The sequence below is a fragment of the Bombus terrestris genome, chromosome 3 (assembly GCF_910591885.1).
Source record: "Bombus terrestris chromosome 3, iyBomTerr1.2, whole genome shotgun sequence".
Lineage (NCBI taxonomy): Eukaryota > Metazoa > Arthropoda > Insecta > Hymenoptera > Apidae > Bombus > Bombus terrestris.
In genome coordinates this window covers 1172858-1192988 of record NC_063271.1, presented here as the reverse complement: position 1 = coordinate 1192988, position 20131 = coordinate 1172858, and the positions used below count along the sequence as shown (strand labels likewise).

Here is a 20131-nt window from a genome sequence, read left to right as displayed (position 1 = left end):
TTATATTTTTGTCTATTTTATATTTATTTTGTACTTATGAATTGTTTCGATATCAATAGTTTAATTTGTGTAACAATTAGATCATCAGTTAGACACAGCTTCCTATAAAATATTAAATCTATGGTATAATTACGATATGTTTTCATACTTGCAAATCTTTTTCATTACATACAAAAAGAGAAAGGAGGAGGCAGAGAGAGAGAGAGAGAGAGAGAGAGACAAAGATACTTATTTTTGAAACAAATTATTGATCTAAACATCTTTCCAAGATCTATTGCTAATTGTATCAAATAAGTATCTAGTGACATCTAGTGGATTACTTCAGACTTGTTGCTGTAGCTTTTCTTATCAAAATTGAATTTCTTTTATTACTATCAGTATCGCAGATTGAATTTAGTCGAAATTAAACGAGTATAATCAGACAAAAATACAATATATCTCGAAAAGAACTACATTTCATTTATTATACAAAAAATCAATAATTTGTACAAAAAGGTGTACTTATGTTCTAAGCTGTTCGTAATGAAACGAACATTTATAAACAATCATTCTATAAAACTGAATAAGCAAGTATCGAACTCGTAACTTTAATCATAACATGACAATTGTTACGAACTTCGAATGTACTGCATCCATAACGTACATCAATCAGCGACTTACTTTTTCCTAATCACGCACATCATTCGCAAAACTATAGCAATTACAAACACACATTCCATTATAAATCGTACATTATGTACGAAATCTATGTAACAACATATATTATGCGTATTACTTCATTTAAAAGAGGAAAGAATCGTACGGTGGCACATCTCCCGAGACATATCCTCGCGAGATAATCGGCAGAAATAAGAAAAATATGGTCAAGTTGAGTAAATTAATATGGACATATGTTCGATTTTGACGAACTGGAATAAGAAAAACGTAGTTCCTTCTTAGCTCGAATAGCAAAATAACGTCATTTTAGTTATTCTTCCGACGAAGATCCCATCACCATTTGTACTTGTACTTTTCTCAATTTCACAGATTAAATAGTACGAAGATTGTTTTAAACAAGATAAAAAAAACTTTGAGATTCTCTATTTAACACTCCGAGTAATAAGAAGGAAAAACATTAAACTAATAACTAAAATAAGTGTATAGAATTTGCTAAATTGCTTTAGGATTACGATGATTGAGCTGCCAGCATTTCTTCTTGCTGTATTTTTCTGCGGTAGTTGTCCAAAGTAACTTGTATAGTCTTCTCAGAATATCGGCAGTTTTCGGCTCCACAGGTACATGTGAATGACTTGCATTTTATTATCCAGAATTTCTCTCCATAATCGAAGCTGAAGGCAAACAATTCCGTATTGGTCTTCAGTGATAAATAAATTACGTTAATGAAAATCGATGTTCAAGAATAACATGATCTTCGAACATTCTTACAGTACACTGATAATACGTTTTCCTTCGTGGAATAAAATACCGTATAACGAAACTTACCATCTTCGAAATCAGCAAGAGAAAAGGAAAATAAAGTAATAAATATCATACTCGATGTGTCAGTTTATCTATTTTAAGATATGGAAACAATATCAAGCTCACATGTTTCGAAAGAGTCAAGCAGGACTTTGAGAATGAGTAAGGCGAAGAAACCAAAATTACCAGCGATGACGATTAGCCAACCAAAACCAAATCAGAAGTGGTTTTATTAACCAAAGGAAATAGCATGAAACACCGTTTACTAGTATATACATGTATCGTGATTTTCACGTGCCAATCGTTTTTTTTTTAACATACCCGAGCTCTTCATCTGCCTCGATGTCGCGATTCGCAAAAAATGCTATCCTAGGAAAATGCAAATCCTGATGCTCAACAAACACTCGCACTGGCAAGAGATTGGGTGCGCAAGAATGATTTATAAAGCGAGCAATGTTTCCATACCGTCTCGCATCGATACAATATGTTTCTCCATCCTGCACGCGTACAGAATCTCTTGAGTTAAAGTATTCGATCTTGTACAGATATAAAATGTTTGATACTTACTCTATTATCTAAATCGAATAAATAAGAATCGTCTTCTCGATGATCTGCTTCAGAATCCGAAATAATCTCGCCCACATATTCACATACATAGGAACCTTTAGGAATGTGCCGTAGCGTTCTAAGTCCCCATCCTTTACCTTTCGTTCGAAATAATTGAAACCTTTGCGTTAATCCATGCTGTACAACGCGGTTATTGCACGTTATGCGATTACAATCACACGCTGGATTGCACTCAAACAACATTGGAGGATCTAGATAAATAATAAAATACCCAAACATTTATTCTACGTACTAGAAACATTACATTTAAACAGCATATTTAATATACCTGCATAATTAAATTCAGGAATCAATTTTCCTTCCTCATCATACCAGCATCTTAAACTTATATTCCCACATAAACATTTCTCTGAACTACAGTTATCTTCGCATCGACAAGATTGTAAGGACGTTATCGTACGATCAACATTTATATTGCTAGTAAAGCAATTTTCAGTCACGTAGAGAAAGTCTGTTGGCTTATCTTCGGAATCGTATCCATTGACACATTGTATCGGATTCGTTTCTTTACCACGTGAAATATCACTATAAAAACAAATCATTAAAAGCATATCGTTGATATCGCTATTACTCTACTGAAGATAAACACGTAGTCATTCTGATAATTACTTGGTTAATATTTTGATTGTTTTTTCCCACATATGTTCGGAAAGTTCATTGACTTTGGCATTTAATCTTAAAGCAGACATAGTATCACCATCATTTGTACAGCAATTTACTGCAGTTTCCCCTGCAGCATTAACTTCTCCTATTTTAGCACCGCGAGCTAATAAAAGAACACTAACTGCATACTGATCTTGTCTTGCAGCTATATGTCTGTAATGTCATTAAATATTGTACAAAAATTCGATTATTTTAACTATATAAGCATTAAAATACTTACAAAGGTGTGTCCCCATGAACGTTGACAGCGTTCACGTCACACCCTTCATTAAGTAGCATTTCTGTAATTTCTGAACTTCCGCTAAAAGCACTCCAATGTAACGCTATATTTTGTTCTGCATCTCGAATTAAAGGATCGCACTTCTTATCCAACAAAAATCGCGCGACATCGGTATGACAAAACTCACAAGCCCAAATTAAACTAGTCCATCCACCATCGTCCACTGAATCTAACAGAACATAAGAAGTTATTGTTACACATAATATTAAACCAATTCAAACAAACTACTTTAATAAAAATTTAATTACCTACTAATGTTCTTGGTGCTTTGCATTCTGTCAAAATTATTCTACAAACTTCTAAATGACCAGATTTTGCAGCCATGTGTAAAGCAGTCATACCATCTTCTCCTTTCAATGTAACATCAGCTCCTATCCTTATTAAGTATTTTACCACATCAGCTTTACCTTTACTAGCGGCTAACATCAAAGGTGTCAACTGATTTCTATCCATCACGTCTAATTGAGCGCCAGCTTGTACCAAAACATGTACACAAGACAAGTGACCTTTATCCGCGGCTATGTGAAGACCAGTCCGATGAGCATAATCTCGGAATGTATGATTTGCATTGTATCCACATGCTAAAACATTAAGAGTCATTACCAGCCATTCCTCATACTCCCAAAGCAGAAATATTACAGTAACGTACCTAAAACGTTAACCAGTTTTTCCAAATCTCCATTCTTTACAGATGTGTAAAGGCTCATGATAGTATAACGTTCTGGCCTCTCAGTATTAACAGATGGCTCAGGTATCTTAATAATATCTGCTTGAATTAGAGGACTAGGAGGACGCTCTGCCAACTTTGTGTTATCACCTTTCCCTGGTAAACTCATTTTTGCAGAAGGCAGTTTTGAGAACTTCTTTCGGGTCGGAATGAATACAGGTTTTCTTAAGCCACTCATGGTCACCATTACATCATACGCTGTTGTTTCATTTCCACAATGAGGACAAACACCCTTTTTATTTGGATAAATTTCACATTCACGATGATATTGATGACCATTAATACATTGTACAAACCTTCCTTGTGAACAAAACAGCCCACAAGAAGGACAACAATTATGTCTTAAAAGTCTTTCTTTGTGCACTCGACATAAAATGATAAAAGGAACACGTGTACTCGGCCTTCTCATTGCTACATCATTGCTATCAACTTCATTACAACAACCTACCAATCTATTATCAATCGAATCTATCGCAGTACAATATAATGGTGCCCCAGAACCAGTGATTGTCACATATAGTTGAGACCTTACTTGACATAAACATAACATTGATTGACCATATGTCTGAAAAATATAATGAAACATGTATCTCTGGAATAAAAATTACTAATTGTACTATTTTACTATACTAACTTCACTTATAATGGCTGTTGATTCTGGCTTCGCAGCTTGTCCCTCTGCAGGACTTGGACTTGGAACCATACTTCTCCTTGTTCTTTTAACAGGTACTATACCTTCTAGAGTTATATACAAATTAACAAAATCACTTCTTTTATGATAATTACGCGTATTAAGAAATTTTGAAATATTACCTTCAGGATAATCGTTGTTTTTGCCTGTTTCTGCAACTGATACAGATCCATCTAAAAAGATATAATAGAAATTATACTATATGAAATATAATAAAAGCATATATTTTGTATTTCTTTTTATACCTTCAAATGAATCTGCTTTAGCTATTTTCCTCGCAGCTTGACTTCCTCTAGGTCTCCCCCTTTCTCGTTTGGGTCTACCAGCAGCTGGCTTTAAAAATGGCTTTTCAATATCTGCTAAAGATATGTCGTCATTTGTGGAATTGCCAATTGAGTTCCCTAGCTTTGCTTGTGAGTCTGAGCTTTTTATCATAGGAGACAATTTCGGCATACCATCAAAGTCGGATGAAAAATTTTGTGACTCATCTAGCACTGTTTCATTTATAATATTTTCTGATATGGTAGAATTTCTAGAATATTCTAACGTTGAGTTTACCTCAGAAATAATGATATTTCCATCTGAAATAGAAGACTCTATTTCCTGACGTATGTCAGGCGGTTTAGCTTGCAACTGTTTATTTTGATCTTTTCCTTGTATCACCTTCTTAGGTCTCCCTGGTTTGTTATATTTCCTTTGCTTTTTAAATTGCAAATTCTCTTCTGTATAATTAGATTTTTCTTTTCTTGCCATTGCACTTTCTAACACAGTACTCTTCAATGTTTCTTTACATAATCGTCGCGCTGAACGTTTAGGACCTGGAGATTCTTCAGTGTGATCACTAAAAATGTCATACAATGTTTACAAATATCATGCATAATATTTTACATATTTAGGATAAAGGAAAATAAGAAACCTAAGTGCTCTTAATCTAGGTCGTCCTGTTCTTCTTTTCCTAGTAACTGGGACTGTACTGTCTGCTTGGTCCACTTTTTCTACAGGTTCTGTTGAAGTATCTGGTTCATCAGTCTTTGTTTTTTCATTAAGAATAGTATTTTTATTTTCTGTTATTACACTGGTATCTTCCTTTGGTGATTTTGATTCCTCAATATCTCCTTCGGGTTCTCTGTTTTTAGATTGTTTGACCGTTTCTTCCGTTCTACCTTCTTCTGAATCTGATTTTTCAACAGTGTCATAATTTTCATCTGAATTTTCAATTTTGACAGAAACACCACCAATTTGATCACAATTTGCTAATTCATCAGGAACTAAGGTAAGGTTGGAAGAGCAACTTGATATCTTGGTTTTTTTACCGTGATCGGTATTTTCGTCAATTGTCCTGAATGTAAGGACAATACGCGGAATTCCGTTATCCTTCTTCAAAGTTTCCTGTTTCCCAGTATTTTCATCCTCTTTATGATTTTCATCCGTCGACGTTGATTCCGCGGCATTCTGTTTCATTAGAACATCTTCTTCGTCCTTTTCTCCAGCAATTTCTTTCTCATCTGGTGGCATTTCGTCAAGAGGCATCACCGGTTTTTCGATCTCCTTGTGATCTGACTTCTCTGATCGGTTAATTTCTGTACTTTTTACGGGACTCACATTTTTGTTAAATTCATTCGTCATACCCTCGAGGATCTGTTGGATACTGACCTTATCTTCGACCCTCTCGGCAGCCATATCATCCTCTTCGCCCCCTTCTTGACAACCCTCCATCGTGGCATCTTCCTTGCTCTTACTCTCCGACATAATAATAGATATTAACTGGAAACTATGAATCCTTACACTTAAAACGCCACCTCATCATAAAATTCGATGGCCAATAAATTAATCGCTAAACGCTGAACGACTATCGAATCGTACTGCAACGTTGACGATGTCTTCCGCAAAGTACAACTAGATACAACGGCAATGGAATGCCTTCTAAATCTCTTTCTGACTGAATACTATCACTGATATTGTTATAAACACCATGAAAATATCTCTCCATACACTTTTCAATAGCTTGACTAATTACATTATCACAGAAACTATTTGTTCTAAAGATTTTTGGAGAAATATCTACACTACGCTAGCGTGCCCCGCGTAGACCTGGAGGCCATATTGATTACTCAGGGACGGGCCGATTCGAGCAAAGAATTTATTTTTAAAATGATCTTCGACCAAGCCCTTCTCGTACAAGATCATGTACTCTCTCATAATTTTCAAGAATTATATAATGTTTTCTTTATATTACATTACGTGTAAATAATGCAAATATACACGAATTACATGAAAAATGTACAATATGCATATCTATATAGTGTACGATCATAAATCTATACACTTACACATTGAAAACAAAAAAGATAATGAATTCTTTGCTAATTCGTTAAATCAAAAGAATTTCATTAATAATTTAATAATTATTAATAAAGTAATAATTTAATTCTCTACTGAGATTTATTTTCCATACAATTAAAAATTACAATCCAGAAGTGAAAATTAATATATTATTTATATACATGATTTCATATAATGTCTTCATACCTAACAGTTTCATACCTTCAGAAAAAATTCATTATTCTGCATATTTACGCATATTCATTTACATACATGAAAGAAGCGAGATTAGTGTACATACAAATATCATTTCATTACTAATGAATTATATATTAAAATTCCTGATGTAAAATAGGTATAATTGATCTTTCAAGTAAATATGTTAACGCGATTACTTCGTAATTTTATTGACATTCGTAACAAAATAGAAAGTGAAATTATTGTAATTAAATGAAACCATTACAGTGCAATAATAGCATCGCGCATGAGCGCCTGACGAAAAGAAATTGCTTAACGTTACGTGGCAGTACATGATAAAAATACATTGTAACTAATAAATGGCAGCGCCAATGCGAGATAGGTAATCATAGATGCTAGTGTATTACTCATGACCTATTCTGAAATTTAATATAGGGTAAATGAAACGAGTCAATAGTATCGTATAAATATAAGTTTATTTACATTGCAACAGATCCTTTTGTCAAATAAGCGACAAAGGTGATTACGAGTGTAGATTGAACAAAGTTAATGAATAAATGTTAATTAAAAATAATAATTACAACGTACTAGCCCAAACACGCCTCTTATTTTAAATAATATACATCTGTTGAAACTCGTAGAATCTAGGAGACGTGAATATTTGTGCTTCCCTTACGGAGACGTCGTTAATATTTCTTATAATTTGGTTTTCACTCAATCGATCTAGTGATCGCTGTATGCGTTTGGTATTATTTTACAAACGATAATGAATGTGAAAAATGTCGCCATTGCTAAGTCGAGTTGCAGAGATACTGCAAGGCCGCCCGAGGAAGAGAGAATTGCTTTACATGTTTGGTTTCACATACTCTCGCTTGTTCCTCGATAAGAAAAGAAGCGTAAACGAAGAATGATAGGAACGGTTTACGCGTTCAGTACGATGCCGCATCTCCTAATAAAGATTTTCTTTTATCTTTTAGTTTTTTGTCTTTTTCTAATTTTTTTTATTTTTTGTCGCTTTTTTTTTTTAGAAAAACGTCGAACATACTACATTTATTTATATCTTTACAAGCAATATAAAAAGTTGAGCATCGTATTGCATCAGTGATTGCATACCCTATATAAATACACGTCGATAAGAGAGTTATTGACAAAGTAGTTCAACGCGGTACGTTACAGCCACGGAAATCGTGCAAAAATGAATCCCAAAGACCGTCCTCTCGAATTTAGGAGTCTAACTTTTCTTTTCGTGCTTACGAGCAATATTCAATGTTCAATAATAACATCATACATAGTACGTATCCAAGTCCTTCTTTAAAATACGTACTAAATTAGAATTCACAATATCACCGAGTATTACAAACAACTATTTTTTGGTTTAGAACTGTTTTCAAATACACTGTGCACAGGTCACTTGTGTGCACAACCATCGTTGATTATAACACCGTTCTACGTGGTACATGTGATTAATTCAATTACTTTTATCGCATATGGCACCAACAAGGAATATGATTTAATCGTAACGGTGGGTTATGGAGGCGGAGGTCTCCTCTGAGGTTCGGGAGTGTAACGTAGTCGAGCTCGTACATGTTGAGGACTACCGGGCACGGAATTGCTTTCCGACAATCTTCTCGGTGGAGGTTGAGGTGGTGAAGATGAAACGTACCTTGAAAAGAATATGCATTGAATTAAAAAACTGTTCACATCTTATATACGCTTGAAGTCAAAAAAAGGAAGACAATACCTTCGTGCAAAAGAAGGAGAGGCTTGATCCACTAAATTCCTTCTAAGGGCAAGAGGAGATTCACCGCGACTTAATCTCGGCGGTGGTTCCGGCGAAGGAGCACGTTCGCTTCCAAGTCTAAGACGAACATAAGAAGCAAAACGCTTCTTGGCAGATTCTTTAGACCCACCCTGAACAGGTGGCATAACAGGTGACGGTTCTTGCTTCAATTGATGAGCAAAACGGGAAATTAATAATTCGGGGCTAGTAGAACCATGAGATCCTTGTGGAGGGGGTTCAGAAGGAAACCTGTATTTAAAAAATGAATATATATAATAATATCTATGCTATTAAACATACCAACAACGGGTTACAACATTTATCGTTATTCACCTTTTACGACTAATCATAGGACTACCATAAATATCTTGAGTTTGGGGATGAGTTTGAGGCACAGATGGAGTTTGTCCTAATCGTTGTTGAAGATACGGAGAATACCGCCCACTTTCAGTTGATTGTACTACATTTGGAGGGTCAACGTTTTCTCTTCTCCAAGGTGAATAATCACGAGCAAACGGACTTAAAGATCTAGAGACACCTTGCCATCTTTCTTTACTGGTGTCTCGATCTTCCGTGAAGCGTCCATGATATGGTGAATAGAGTCTACTTCCCGCGTCTATTGTACTAGCATCCTGTCGATAAGGAGAGAACGGTCTTCCTTCTTGCCTACCTTGTCCATTAAGAGAACAATGATTCGAAGAATAATCCCTATTTTGATCGGCATGCCTATATGGTGAATACGGTCGTTGAAAATTCGATTCCGATGTATCCATTTCATTGGACGAAGGAGGAGAAAACGGCCTGGAAATTTCCTTTCGTCTAAGCGCGTATGGACTATAAGATACATAGTTCGCACCATTCTCACTATTTGATCGTTGATGAAATGGCAAAAAGCTGGAGTTCTGTGAGTCTTTGGTGACATTGCTTCGTAGGAAAGCTGGTACTTCAGACTGAGCCCTGAGATGAGCTGTTTGTTTCAAAGATACATGACCCGTAACTCGTTGCTGCCACCCTGGCAACCTGAAACTGAATTCAACAATATTAAACTATGGTTTTACGTATCGTCAAAAAAGAATTACTGGTCCCCCAAAATGACTTGATTTGAGTAAAAATGTCACTGGTATCCAAGATAATTGTATCATGTTGGTTCTGCAAAAAACTTGAGTTTATAGGGGGTTAATAAAAGTTAGAACGTTAATCATAGAATCATGCAACACAAATGAGGATAGAGGAATTTTTACCAAGGTAACAGATCATAAAGAATATCTGTGGTCAAAATTTAAAAATTCAAAATATTACATGCTAAAAACACAAGTAAAATATTTAACTGACATATTCTAACGTCTAAAATAAGGATAAAAATACAAATATAACTAAACAAATATAACTATTTTATAACTAATGGAGTGTGCACAGGGAAATCTTATTTGTGCCACTGAATGATCGCTACATAATATAAAGACAAATAAACGAATATTCAAATAAATAAAAACAATGCTTACCATGAGTAGGGGTTGAAGGGTGGGGTGTGTAACAGGCGCGTGCACAAACCAAACAACTCGAAATGAAAATCGGGCAGATTTTTGGATAATTGTGAGGTGTATTTTTTTTAAATTTTTTGGAGTTTATGGGTAAGTTTTTAAGGAAAATGGAAGAAGGGGCAGGGGCGAGGGAGAGGGGATGCTATGCTGCGCTGCCTCCCTCAAGCTCAACGCTGCAACACAATTTAACACGCACGCAAACTTTTAATCGAAATGTATGGACAGGTTTGTAAATGTTGTTTGGCAATGAATAAAAGATAAATATATAAAAACTAGTAGTATCCAACAATAATCCAACTTTAAAACTCAGCGTAATTTTTCGAGCTCCTTAAATACCTACCCATTAACCATGAATGCTGAAGTGTGTTAAAAACTTTTTAAACTAATATAAAAGAACAATACCCGGTTATTTTCAAACCAAACCAAATCATTATAATATTAGTTGGGAATATCATGCCATGTTTAAAACTCTATTCGTTTTCTATAGAATGGTCTTTTCTAGTAGCACATATCTCTACCACATTTTCTAAAGTCACATGATTTTTTTTAATCAAAAATTTTCTATACAATACTTGAAAACTATCTTATAATATTTGCGATATATGTTTATTAACAGTTTACCTTGGCTCTAATTGCTGCATAACTCTGCCAAACCATTGGCAACCAGAATTTAGTACTGAAGAGTTTGTTTCTTCATCTTGTGGTACATCGTGTTTTCGGATAAAAGGATGCTCCATGAGTTTATGATATTTTGGACGATGTTTATAATTTTTTGTAAGGCAACAATTCACGAAATTTCTAAATTCTTTCGAGAAAAGTGCATCTGGCGGAAGGGAGGGGGGATCATCTTGCACTACTCTGCTCAGTACCTATGAATACATATAAGTATAACGAGCATTTTAAACACATCAAATACTACCATTTATATAATATATGTCACTCAGTTTACCTCAAAATCAGTCTTACAATCTCTGTAAGGGAATACTCCTGTAGCTAATTCGACTAAAGTAATACCCAAGCTCCAAACATCGGCTCTTATATCATAGTCTGGTTTTGTTGGATCTGGGGGATCAATTCTTTCAGGCTGTAAAAGTATAGCAGTATTTTATAAAACAATTTTAAACTTCAGCATAACAAGAAATAACATTATGTGTACTAACAGCCATGTAAGCAGCACATCCTGCACTTCTAGTTTTTGCTTTACTATCAACTAATCTGCCAGATATACCAAAATCACATAACTTAACTCCTCCCCTTTCATCAAGAAGAATATTACTAGGCTTCACATCTCTGTGAATTACACCATGCTTTTCTTTCAAATATGATAATGCTTTTACTGTCTGTAAAGATATAATTCTTTTTACATAAATAATACTCTAGATAGAATTAAGACAAATATAAGACTTATCATAAACTTGTGATTTACTTACTGCTACTGTAACTTTTCCTAAAAATTCTTCAGGCATTGCTTGCCTGGTTCTTTTTAATAATTTATCTAAACAAGTTGCCATTAGTTCCATACAAATCCACACATCAGATTCGGTGATAAAACAACCCAAACATTGCACAATATATGGACAATCATGAGATTTTAACACAACATCAAGATCCATAATTATCCTTTTATTCTCTTCTGCATTACCAGAACGCCTCATTTGTTTAACGGCAATGAGTACACCACTAGGTTTATGCCTCATTTTAACAACGTGTCCACAGGTACCATTTCCTAATTCACCTAGATGTTCTAAGTCTTTCATTTCAGTTTGATACCTCTGACCATTAATATTTAAAATACCATTCATTTTCATAATTTCTTGTAGTTTCGATTCAAATTCACTATCCTGTTTCTTTGGAGGTATCTGCGAGACTTTCAATGTTGGAATTGGAGCTGCATTAAAGATAAAAGTTAAAAATCATTTTTATATCTAATCTAGAGGTATAAGAAGCGACATACGTTCTTCAATAAAAAAATAATCTTAAATTTTCAATACACATGCAATGTGTTTTATTATTGATGGATGAACATTAGTTTGCTGGAAGACAAATAACAATTCAAAACTAGATAAAAGAAAATAATCATCCTTATCATTACAAAGAAATTCTTTCATTAAAAAAAGTACATTGTGTTTGTTTATGATTCATTTAAACATATTTCTGTTTATCTCAAAACACAATCTATTTATCAAAATAAAAAACATATGCGTGTATAAATGTTATTAATTTACCAACAGATTGAATGAAATAAACTACGCGTTAGATAAGAAGACCAAAAGAGTATCGTATATAGAATCAACAGAATAAATTGTGATGATCAACATAACCTGTACGACAAGTAGTAAAAGCAAAATTCAATTGGAAATTTTTGGAAAAAACGTCAAGAAAAGATTTTATTATTTTTATAAGTGTCGTTTAAATCAAACTCACGTCGTGAGGCAGAACTCGAGACAGACCCCGAGGATGACGGCTGAAGGCTCGTTCCTGGTCCAACCTCGCTGTTCTGTCTATCTCTATCTCTTGATTCATTTTCTGCTCTAAGACGTTCTTGTAAATTCAGAATCTTATTCTCCAGAGTACTAGACATTGCGACGGTCTTTTGGAACACTATCAAATTCACCGCGGGACACCACCTCGCACAAAATATTTGACAATTTTCACATCACTCGTCTGCCCCTTTTGGCAGCGAACATTGCGCCGCCGGTTATACGCATTTCAGTAGAACCAACTCTCTTTAAATTTCTTAGAAATCACTAGAGTAGTTTATGATAAGAAAGTTTTCCAAGGAAAATTATTTCATCTTCTAACTACATAATATCGTATATGTATAATATATATATATATATATATATATACATACATACATATTCTCATTTTCATACAAATTCATATATGTACATGTTATTTAAGTAGAGATTAATATGTAAATGATTTCTATTTTTTTTTCTATAAACAGAAAGTAAATATTTATAATATAGAATGCAATTTTGTAGACCTTAATAATATGAATGTATATAAATGTTTTTTTTTAAGACCTGATTAATATGTCTAATTATTGAAATAAACTGTAACTACCAAGCATGTGAAAATTTTAAAGAATTAGAATATCTTAATTTTATAGGTAATAAAATCGTTTCATTGGGAACAATATATTCCAGCATTTCATGTAATAATTGTAATTCGCGTTAAAAGTTTTGACTATTAAAATACAATTTTTTAGTCCTATCAAATTTGATGCATCTCGAAGCACAAATTATCTCGTATTTAAAACATTGATAGTCATATTTCAAACATAATAATAAAGAATTGGTAATATTATTATAGGAAAGAAGCTAATATGGAGAAAACAATTAATATATTGATGGAATATTTATTTAAAGGGATCGATTTTATGGGCCATTGGAAATTATTACTATCCTATAAAGCAAAAATATTCATTGTAGAACAGCTGCGTTCGCGGCTATACTTGGGTTGTTAATGACTTCTCCCAAACTTTCCAGCAGTTCTTTCCTATAATCATCGAAATCTCCATCAATTTCATTAATCTGTTGATTTTCTATTACATATAAACAACATTCTGTATCCCTAATTAAACGCTCATCGTGAGAGACGATGATAACTCCTCCTTTGTAATCATTGATAGCATCAGCTAGCGCATCGATTGATTCTATGTCCAAATTATTTGTCGGTTCATCTAAAATTACAACATCAGGTGCATTTAAACATAATTCAGCTAATGCTACTCGCGCCTTTTGACCTCCTGATAAATCTTTCATTTTAATTGTATGTGCGTGAGAGCTAAGTCCAAATGTTCCTAATTGTTTCCTAGCTTTCTCATATGGAAGGTCAAATAAACGCATTAGATATTCCGACGGCGTTTCTTCGGCCGTTAGATGTTCGCCAGAGTGCTGGTCAAATTTTCCTATCCTCTAAAAATGATAAAGCATAATTTAAGTATACGAATTTGTCATTTAAAATAATAAAATTAATTTTTATTGTTACTTACTAATCTGTGATTTCTTATTAATTCCCCTTTCACAGGTTGTAAATCAGCTGTTAGTAACTTCAAAAATGTAGATTTACCGACGCCATTAGGTCCAACTATGGCTATTCTAGAACTTAAATCGATACCAAAATCAACGTCGATAAATAATGATTTTTGCCCTTCATAATGAAAGGTTACATCTGAAATGAAATATGAATTTTCAAATCATTTATTGTAATATAATAATATAAAGCGATGTAATGTATATAGTATAATAATAACATACTATGAAGGCCAAGAATCGGTGGTTGCAATGGGGGTGGATCAGGAAAACTAAATTTCACTATATAATCTCTAGGTTTCTGTAACAATTCCGCAGGTGCGTTATCATCTTCTTGCTTTTGCATTTTCGTCCTGTTCTTCTCCTGCTTTCTAGTTAAGGCTTCTTTCTGTTTCTTTTCGGCTTGTTTTTTACTTTGACCAGAAGCTTTCAGATCCTTAAGTCGTTTTTCTTGTTTCTCATATGCTTTAATCATTTCTTTCTTCTTTTGCTCATACATTTTCTTGAACATACTATAATTTCCCTTATAATAGAACAATTTTTGTTGATCTAAATGAATTATATCTGTACACACATTATCTAAGAAACTCTGGTCATGGGAAACAATAAGTAATGTCTTTTTCCAAGCTTGAAGATAATTGTCCAACCAAATAACAGCATTTAAATCTAAATGATTAGTTGGTTCATCGAGCAACAATAACGTTGGTTCTAAGAAAAGAGCTCTAGCAAGAGAAACACGCATACGCCAGCCACCAGAAAAATTTTTTGTCGCACGATCTTGCATGGCACGACTAAATCCTAGACCAGCAAGAATTCTTCTAGCTCGTGGTTCTGCAGAATCTGCCCCAATAATTTTTAATTCTTCATAAACCTATAAAAAATATACTATTATAGTACAATAATAAAATATTTATATACACATTTACATTCAATAAATTACCTCCTGTAATCTGTTTTGGACAGAGGTATCTCCTTGTTCTACCAGTTCTTCTAATTTTTTACACTCTGTCATTAATTCTTTACACTTTATATCTGCATTAAGTACTACTTCCACAGCTGGCGTATCATCAGCAATAACTTCTTGCTCACAATATAAAACATCGATGTTAGGCGGAATAGCAAAAGCTCGCTTTGCTATATGACGAAGTAAGGTAGTTTTTCCATGACTGAAATATATAATAAAGATTTAATAAGATAGCAAAATGATATTTTATGAATTAGGAAGTGAAAAAACACATACCCATTTGGTCCTACCAAACCATAACGTCTGCCTTGAGCAATTAACAAGCTAGCATTGGTAAATAGTTCTTTTCCTTTTGCAGCGATACTAAAATTTTCAACCTTAATATCAACAGCATTTTCTAATTGTTGATTACCACGCTGTTGACTTTGAGTCTGAGAAACAGTGAAATTAGTTTCAAGTTCGCTATGACCCTGACCACCGGTCTTCGTTAACATTTCCATCGTTTTTTCATATTCCTGTTGCTTTTTCAATTTTTTCTTTTCTTTATGCGTTAACTTCTTCCCTGTTTCTTCCATCTCCATATCGGATATCTTTTTCGCGACATCTGATATGTTTTTATCGTTTGACATACTGAAACGTGCACCTAACTATCTAACCTCAATATTCCACACTTTCCTGAGATCTAGTAAGTAACACACAAAAAGTATAAAAACACGTGGCGCCATCCAATTATCTGCATACTTAGTCTTAGCATATTGCAGTGTTCTATAAATGTATATATAATATTCAATAAGAATAATGAAATTGATGTTTTATATAAACTGTTGGAAGAAAGTAAATTAATTTAAATGATGTAAGTGTTGTATTACTTTCTAAATGTAAAGTAGATAAAAACAAAAAAATAATACACGATATGTTTATAATATATCGTTATAAATGGCAGAGGGGAAACAATTGAAGTAGATCTATTAGATACCATAAAAAATGTATCGATCTTTTATGATAATATACAGCGAGATAGAAGTACGTTTTTTTAAACTCGAATATTTTAACATAAAAGATGGCGGGATTGCAGGAAATGGAGAAGAAAGCGCGTACCATTAATGCAAGATTTATGGCTTATATGGAGAAACATCGCTTATACGAACTGTTTTACGTAAATAACCTCCATATTACAAATATAACCGATAATACAGTTTTATCAAAATCTGACAAAAACGAAACGTATATAGGAAATAGCAACTCAATTAATGATCCAAAAACCCGAAGATCATCTTGTATTTATGAAGCAATATCTTCAACTTGCTGCTAAAAGATTCAATGTTCCTAAAATTATCCTTATCGCACCTGCAAACTTTGGTAGATAGAATTATCTTAGATAGACTTCTTCGGCTCGCTATTTTAAAACTTATTCGCTTGAATTGAAAAGAAAAAAGAAAAAATATTTCATATGGACAGATAGAATGGCCTTAGCTAATGTTCTTCACGAAGAATTGGGTGTACATCCTTTAACCTTGAAAGATCTTCGTAAAGCTTGCCCTCAACATGACGTAAGCGAAAACATTCGCAGTTTTGTTTCATCTTTTCAAGAAATCAATTTTCCCTATTAGGATGATTGTCAGTGCGAGGAATCGGAAGATCTTGCATATGCAATGAAGAAAATTTTACAACGCGGAACTTTTCATGAAAGTGGATGGCTATTAGTTGGTAATACGTTACACACGTGTAGATACATTTATAGCACGATTTAGAAAGATGGAATACCTAAGAAATTGTCCTTTGGCTTGTCTCATAGACTTACCAAGAACGAAAAGAGAAGCACAAATATTCCAGCGTACCGGAATAATACCAACGCATGTGATACAACTTATAGTTTCAGATGACAATGGTACAATTACGAAGAACGGTATATCACTAAATTCGATAAAATTACACAATTTTCCTGTTTCAGAAAACTGGGGAAACATTTGCACAGATGCGTTCGCTTGCCGTGAAACATGTAATCCTACAGACACAGAGAAAAATATAAAAAATCGTCGTTACTTGAAAAATTGTCGGGGCTTATTGGAAGCGTACAGGCATTGTTTAATAGTTAGTTAAACTTTTAAAAAGAATTTGTGTCTGTAATTATATTTATAATACTTATGCTTTTATGTCGACGTATAGTGAAAGTACAATTGTTGATTTGAGAAAAAAAAATTGATTTCAAGGCAGTTGAGGTAGGTATCAGGTCCATCGACGAACTTGGGAAAGATTGTGCAAAACTGGCAAAAACAAGGAAACATTGTGGAGCACCGTCGCTTTTTCGCATCGCGCTTATTGGATTTAGGGGATCTGGTTGCACTACATTAGCAAAATATTTGGCCGAACGATTCAATCTTGTTCATAGTACTACTTTTATTTTGCAGTCTATTTTAGCTTCTCATTGCTCGATAACTCGTTACCATTTGTAAATGTTGTCATCTATTTTAGTTGATTACGATTATATCGCGGAACAGGCACGCTTACAACAGAATCCTTTGGGAGAAATGCTTCGATTGTTCGAGTACAAATGGGGAGAAAGACCCAAGCCTGAAATTAGGATTCAAATCGTCGAAGTATGATAAAATTAATGACTAAATGTGTCGAATCAGTAATTAGTTATTATTAGTAATTAATCAGTATTAGTTATTATTTTCAGAAACACATATCCGGGTATGAATGTTTGAAAAGGGGTTGGGTTTTAACTGGATATCCAAAAACTGTAGAAGATTTTAAACTATTAGATTTGAATCCTACGCCTCCAAATAGGTAAAAGAGCGAAACAAATGTTCAAAGCTGAAGAAGTTTGTGAACATTTTTTTTCAGCGTGTTAAATATTTTAGAGTAATATTTGTGGAGGCGAGTGGTGATATTTGCAGAGAAAGACTGCTTAATCGTAGATACAATATTGTCACCGGAAGCAAGCACATTTTGTCGACAGCAAGTTATGCCGTTAACGACGATTGCAAATTAGGTGTACATTCCAGAGATTTCAGACTAATCGTAGAACGAGATGTAAGAACGCGGCTACTATTGCGATCAAAATTATTTTTCTATCGTCGCGTCTTTAATTTTAATTGAAATTACAGTTGAAAAATTACAGCTTCAAGAGTACGAAGAGAATGTGATCGACATGATGCAGTATGCAGGTGAATCCGCGATAAAAATCGATGGAAACGAGGAAGAAAGGATCGTCCGAGAAAAGGTAGAAGCAAGTATAATGCGTCCAGTTCCACCCTGGTATTCGAGAGTACCAAGACCTTCACCTGCGATCGATCCCATGAGCAACGAATTTGACCCGGATGACGAGCCCGACTCCAGCGTGTTTGATGACATACGTGCCCCCGAGCCGACATATACTTTTATCTAACTTATAGCTGTCGACCCTACTTTACCTTCCGTAAGGGTAGAAAACGGGATACTTCCAGTGCATCCTGTTATCCTAATACGCAGAGCATCTTATTTCCACAACATCACACCATTTGCATGATACCATGTATGGATTTTTTAATACGTATAACTACTTTTATTACTTTTATTGTTTAAATTACGATGTAAAGAATTATCGATATAAGTAAATTTCGATAGAAAATTTGTGAAATACAGCTACTTACTCGTATTTCCTTACAATAATCTTCATGCTAATAAACTTTAGCGACGTCCTTCAATATTATTATTTGCTCTGCGAGTAGTAGGATCAACGATTACGTAGACTGTAGACGATACGTCAACCTGTTTGCTTGGGAATCGCACCACGGATAGTATATCGATGTGGAAGTGAACAGTGTTTCGTCAAGAAAAGAATACAGTATATAGTTGAATTAAGGATATCACGCGCCAACATTAACAAGGATAATTGCCTCAAACGCGAAGCATATTTCCGGATCAAGGGTGTATAGAGTGGGATAGGTCGCAACGCGATTGCAGAATGTACGCAGGACTTGCTACGAACGATGAAATCCTGCTTACTTTGCCCAGCAGTTACTAAGACCTTTGCCTTTTTCAGGAGAAATTTGCCAAATTGCGTGCTCGATGTCTTTATCCTGATATCGGCAGAACGTGATGTATATGTTCTGCTTATTATCGAGATATTCGCGATGGCTAATTGCGAACCTAAGCGTTGGTTGTTTATCGCGTTATTGAAAGTACGATCCAACGAAACATTTTTGCTATTTTATTCAAAGGATAAAAATTTGTACTATATTATTTACTTTTGCGTAAAAGTAGCGTTCACCGTTACAACCACTACTTTGGTTCAAACTCGGATAAATTAAAAATTCGGCGGTTCAGTTATCGATCGGAACTGATTTCCGTAAAACTACGTACAACCCGGAAGTAAAGAGGAAACTTGGGTCGAGGAAAGTAGAGTCGGGTGGAGGTGAAATGCAAGGAAATGCTGCATAAATATTGGAAGCAATATTCCAGTATAAAATATGTTTTTTAAGTATTGAAATAATCGTAAACTGCGAGGGGAAGAACGTCTTTGTAACTTTGAAATTTTAGCAAGTAACCGATCAATTTTTATTCTCTGTTTTATCGATGACACGAGATGATCCTAGACTTATTTTCTGCAAGTTCTCGAAGTAGTTGATCTAGTTTAATTAACATAGATATTATATTTCATCAAGTATTAATCCTATCTGCTTATACTGGATAGGATGTCTATAAGCTCTAGGTCTACTGATACTAGGTATTCGTATATCGATTATCCTTGAAAAATTGCTTTAATATGATATTTCCCACATCGAGCGAAAGACAATCACGTAAAGAAAAAGGATCCCAGGCTATTATTAGAAGGACTTCAAAAGACGAAATAAGC

At 34.2% G+C, this 20131-nt stretch overlaps 4 protein-coding genes across 6 annotated transcripts; 1 reads left to right on the top strand and 3 right to left on the bottom strand.

Moving 5' to 3' along the window:
- Positions 1–437: 437 nt before the first annotated feature.
- LOC100648622 (histone-lysine N-methyltransferase EHMT2) lies at positions 438–6568 on the bottom strand. Of its 3 annotated transcripts, XM_003394293.4 has the most exons (12): positions 5363–6567; positions 4692–5287; positions 4569–4619; positions 4390–4493; positions 3678–4320; positions 3277–3609; positions 2969–3197; positions 2695–2901; positions 2354–2610; positions 2026–2276; positions 1780–1955; positions 438–1328 (listed from the first exon to the last, which is right to left on the bottom strand). In XM_003394293.4, exons 1-12 carry the CDS (start codon positions 6193–6195, stop codon positions 1166–1168), a joined length of 3843 nt encoding a protein of 1280 aa, XP_003394341.1. In that variant the 5' UTR covers positions 6196–6567; the 3' UTR covers positions 438–1165. The 3 variants fall into 3 exon arrangements, with proteins under 3 accessions (XP_003394341.1, XP_012176209.1, XP_020724170.1); XM_012320819.3 differs by having other exon boundaries at positions 4390–4619; positions 5363–6568; XM_020868511.2 differs by lacking the exon at positions 1780–1955 and having other exon boundaries at positions 5363–6568.
- An 855-nt stretch (positions 6569–7423) lies between these two features.
- On the bottom strand, positions 7424–13102 carry LOC100631092 (HEM-protein). The gene is made up of 8 exons (XM_012320822.3): positions 12712–13102; positions 11718–12175; positions 11448–11627; positions 11237–11371; positions 10909–11156; positions 9080–9772; positions 8708–8995; positions 7424–8629 (listed from the first exon to the last, which is right to left on the bottom strand). The coding sequence occupies exons 1-8, from the start codon at positions 12866–12868 to the stop codon at positions 8494–8496; spliced, it is 2295 nt and encodes a 764-aa protein (XP_012176212.1). The 5' UTR covers positions 12869–13102; the 3' UTR covers positions 7424–8493.
- Positions 13103–13414: 312 nt separating this feature from the next.
- On the bottom strand, positions 13415–15973 carry LOC100648932 (ATP-binding cassette sub-family F member 1). The gene is made up of 5 exons (XM_003394296.4): positions 15568–15973; positions 15268–15493; positions 14553–15198; positions 14288–14466; positions 13415–14210 (listed from the first exon to the last, which is right to left on the bottom strand). The coding sequence occupies exons 1-5, from the start codon at positions 15918–15920 to the stop codon at positions 13716–13718; spliced, it is 1899 nt and encodes a 632-aa protein (XP_003394344.2). The 5' UTR covers positions 15921–15973; the 3' UTR covers positions 13415–13715.
- LOC100647253 (adenylate kinase 8) lies at positions 15972–19790 on the top strand. The gene is made up of 10 exons (XM_048414582.1): positions 15972–16144; positions 16367–16841; positions 16902–16998; positions 17087–17179; positions 17243–17382; positions 17502–17679; positions 17764–17888; positions 17972–18081; positions 18156–18327; positions 18416–19790. Exons 2-10 carry the CDS (start codon positions 16755–16757, stop codon positions 18680–18682), a joined length of 1269 nt encoding a protein of 422 aa, XP_048270539.1. The 5' UTR covers positions 15972–16144; positions 16367–16754; the 3' UTR covers positions 18683–19790.
- The last annotated feature ends 341 nt before the right edge of the window (positions 19791–20131 follow it).

Bases quoted from the DNA above. Each gene is read 5' to 3' on its own strand.
- LOC100648622 (XM_012320819.3), bottom strand. From the start codon at position 6,195: ATGTCGGAGAGTAAGAGCAAGGAAGATGCCACGATGGAGGGTTGTCAA. The intron at 3,198-3,276 runs GTAATTAAATTT...ATGTTCTGTTAG, and splicing joins AGCACCAAGAACATTAGTAG to ATTCAGTGGACGATGGTGGA. The intron at 1,329-1,779 runs GTATGTTAAAAA...GTTTGCCTTCAG, and splicing joins GAGGCAGATGAAGAGCTCGG to CTTCGATTATGGAGAGAAAT.
- LOC100631092 (XM_012320822.3), bottom strand. From the start codon at position 12,868: ATGTCTAGTACTCTGGAGAATAAGATTCTGAATTTACAAGAACGTCTT. The intron at 11,157-11,236 runs GTAAACTGAGTG...ATGTATTCATAG, and splicing joins ATTGTAAGACTGATTTTGAG to GTACTGAGCAGAGTAGTGCA. The intron at 9,773-10,908 runs GTAAACTGTTAA...TGTTGAATTCAG, and splicing joins ATGCAGCAATTAGAGCCAAG to TTTCAGGTTGCCAGGGTGGC.
- LOC100648932 (XM_003394296.4), bottom strand. From the start codon at position 15,920: ATGTCAAACGATAAAAACATATCAGATGTCGCGAAAAAGATATCCGAT. The intron at 15,494-15,567 runs GTATGTGTTTTT...TATATATTTCAG, and splicing joins GGTTTGGTAGGACCAAATGG to TCATGGAAAAACTACCTTAC. The intron at 14,467-14,552 runs GTATGTTATTAT...ATTTCATTTCAG, and splicing joins ACCGATTCTTGGCCTTCATA to ATGTAACCTTTCATTATGAA.
- LOC100647253 (XM_048414582.1), top strand. From the start codon at position 16,755: ATGGCCTTAGCTAATGTTCTTCACGAAGAATTGGGTGTACATCCTTTA. The intron at 17,180-17,242 runs GTACAATTACGA...TTCCTGTTTCAG, and splicing joins TATAGTTTCAGATGACAATG to AAAACTGGGGAAACATTTGC. The intron at 17,680-17,763 runs GTACTACTTTTA...CATCTATTTTAG, and splicing joins ACGATTCAATCTTGTTCATA to TTGATTACGATTATATCGCG.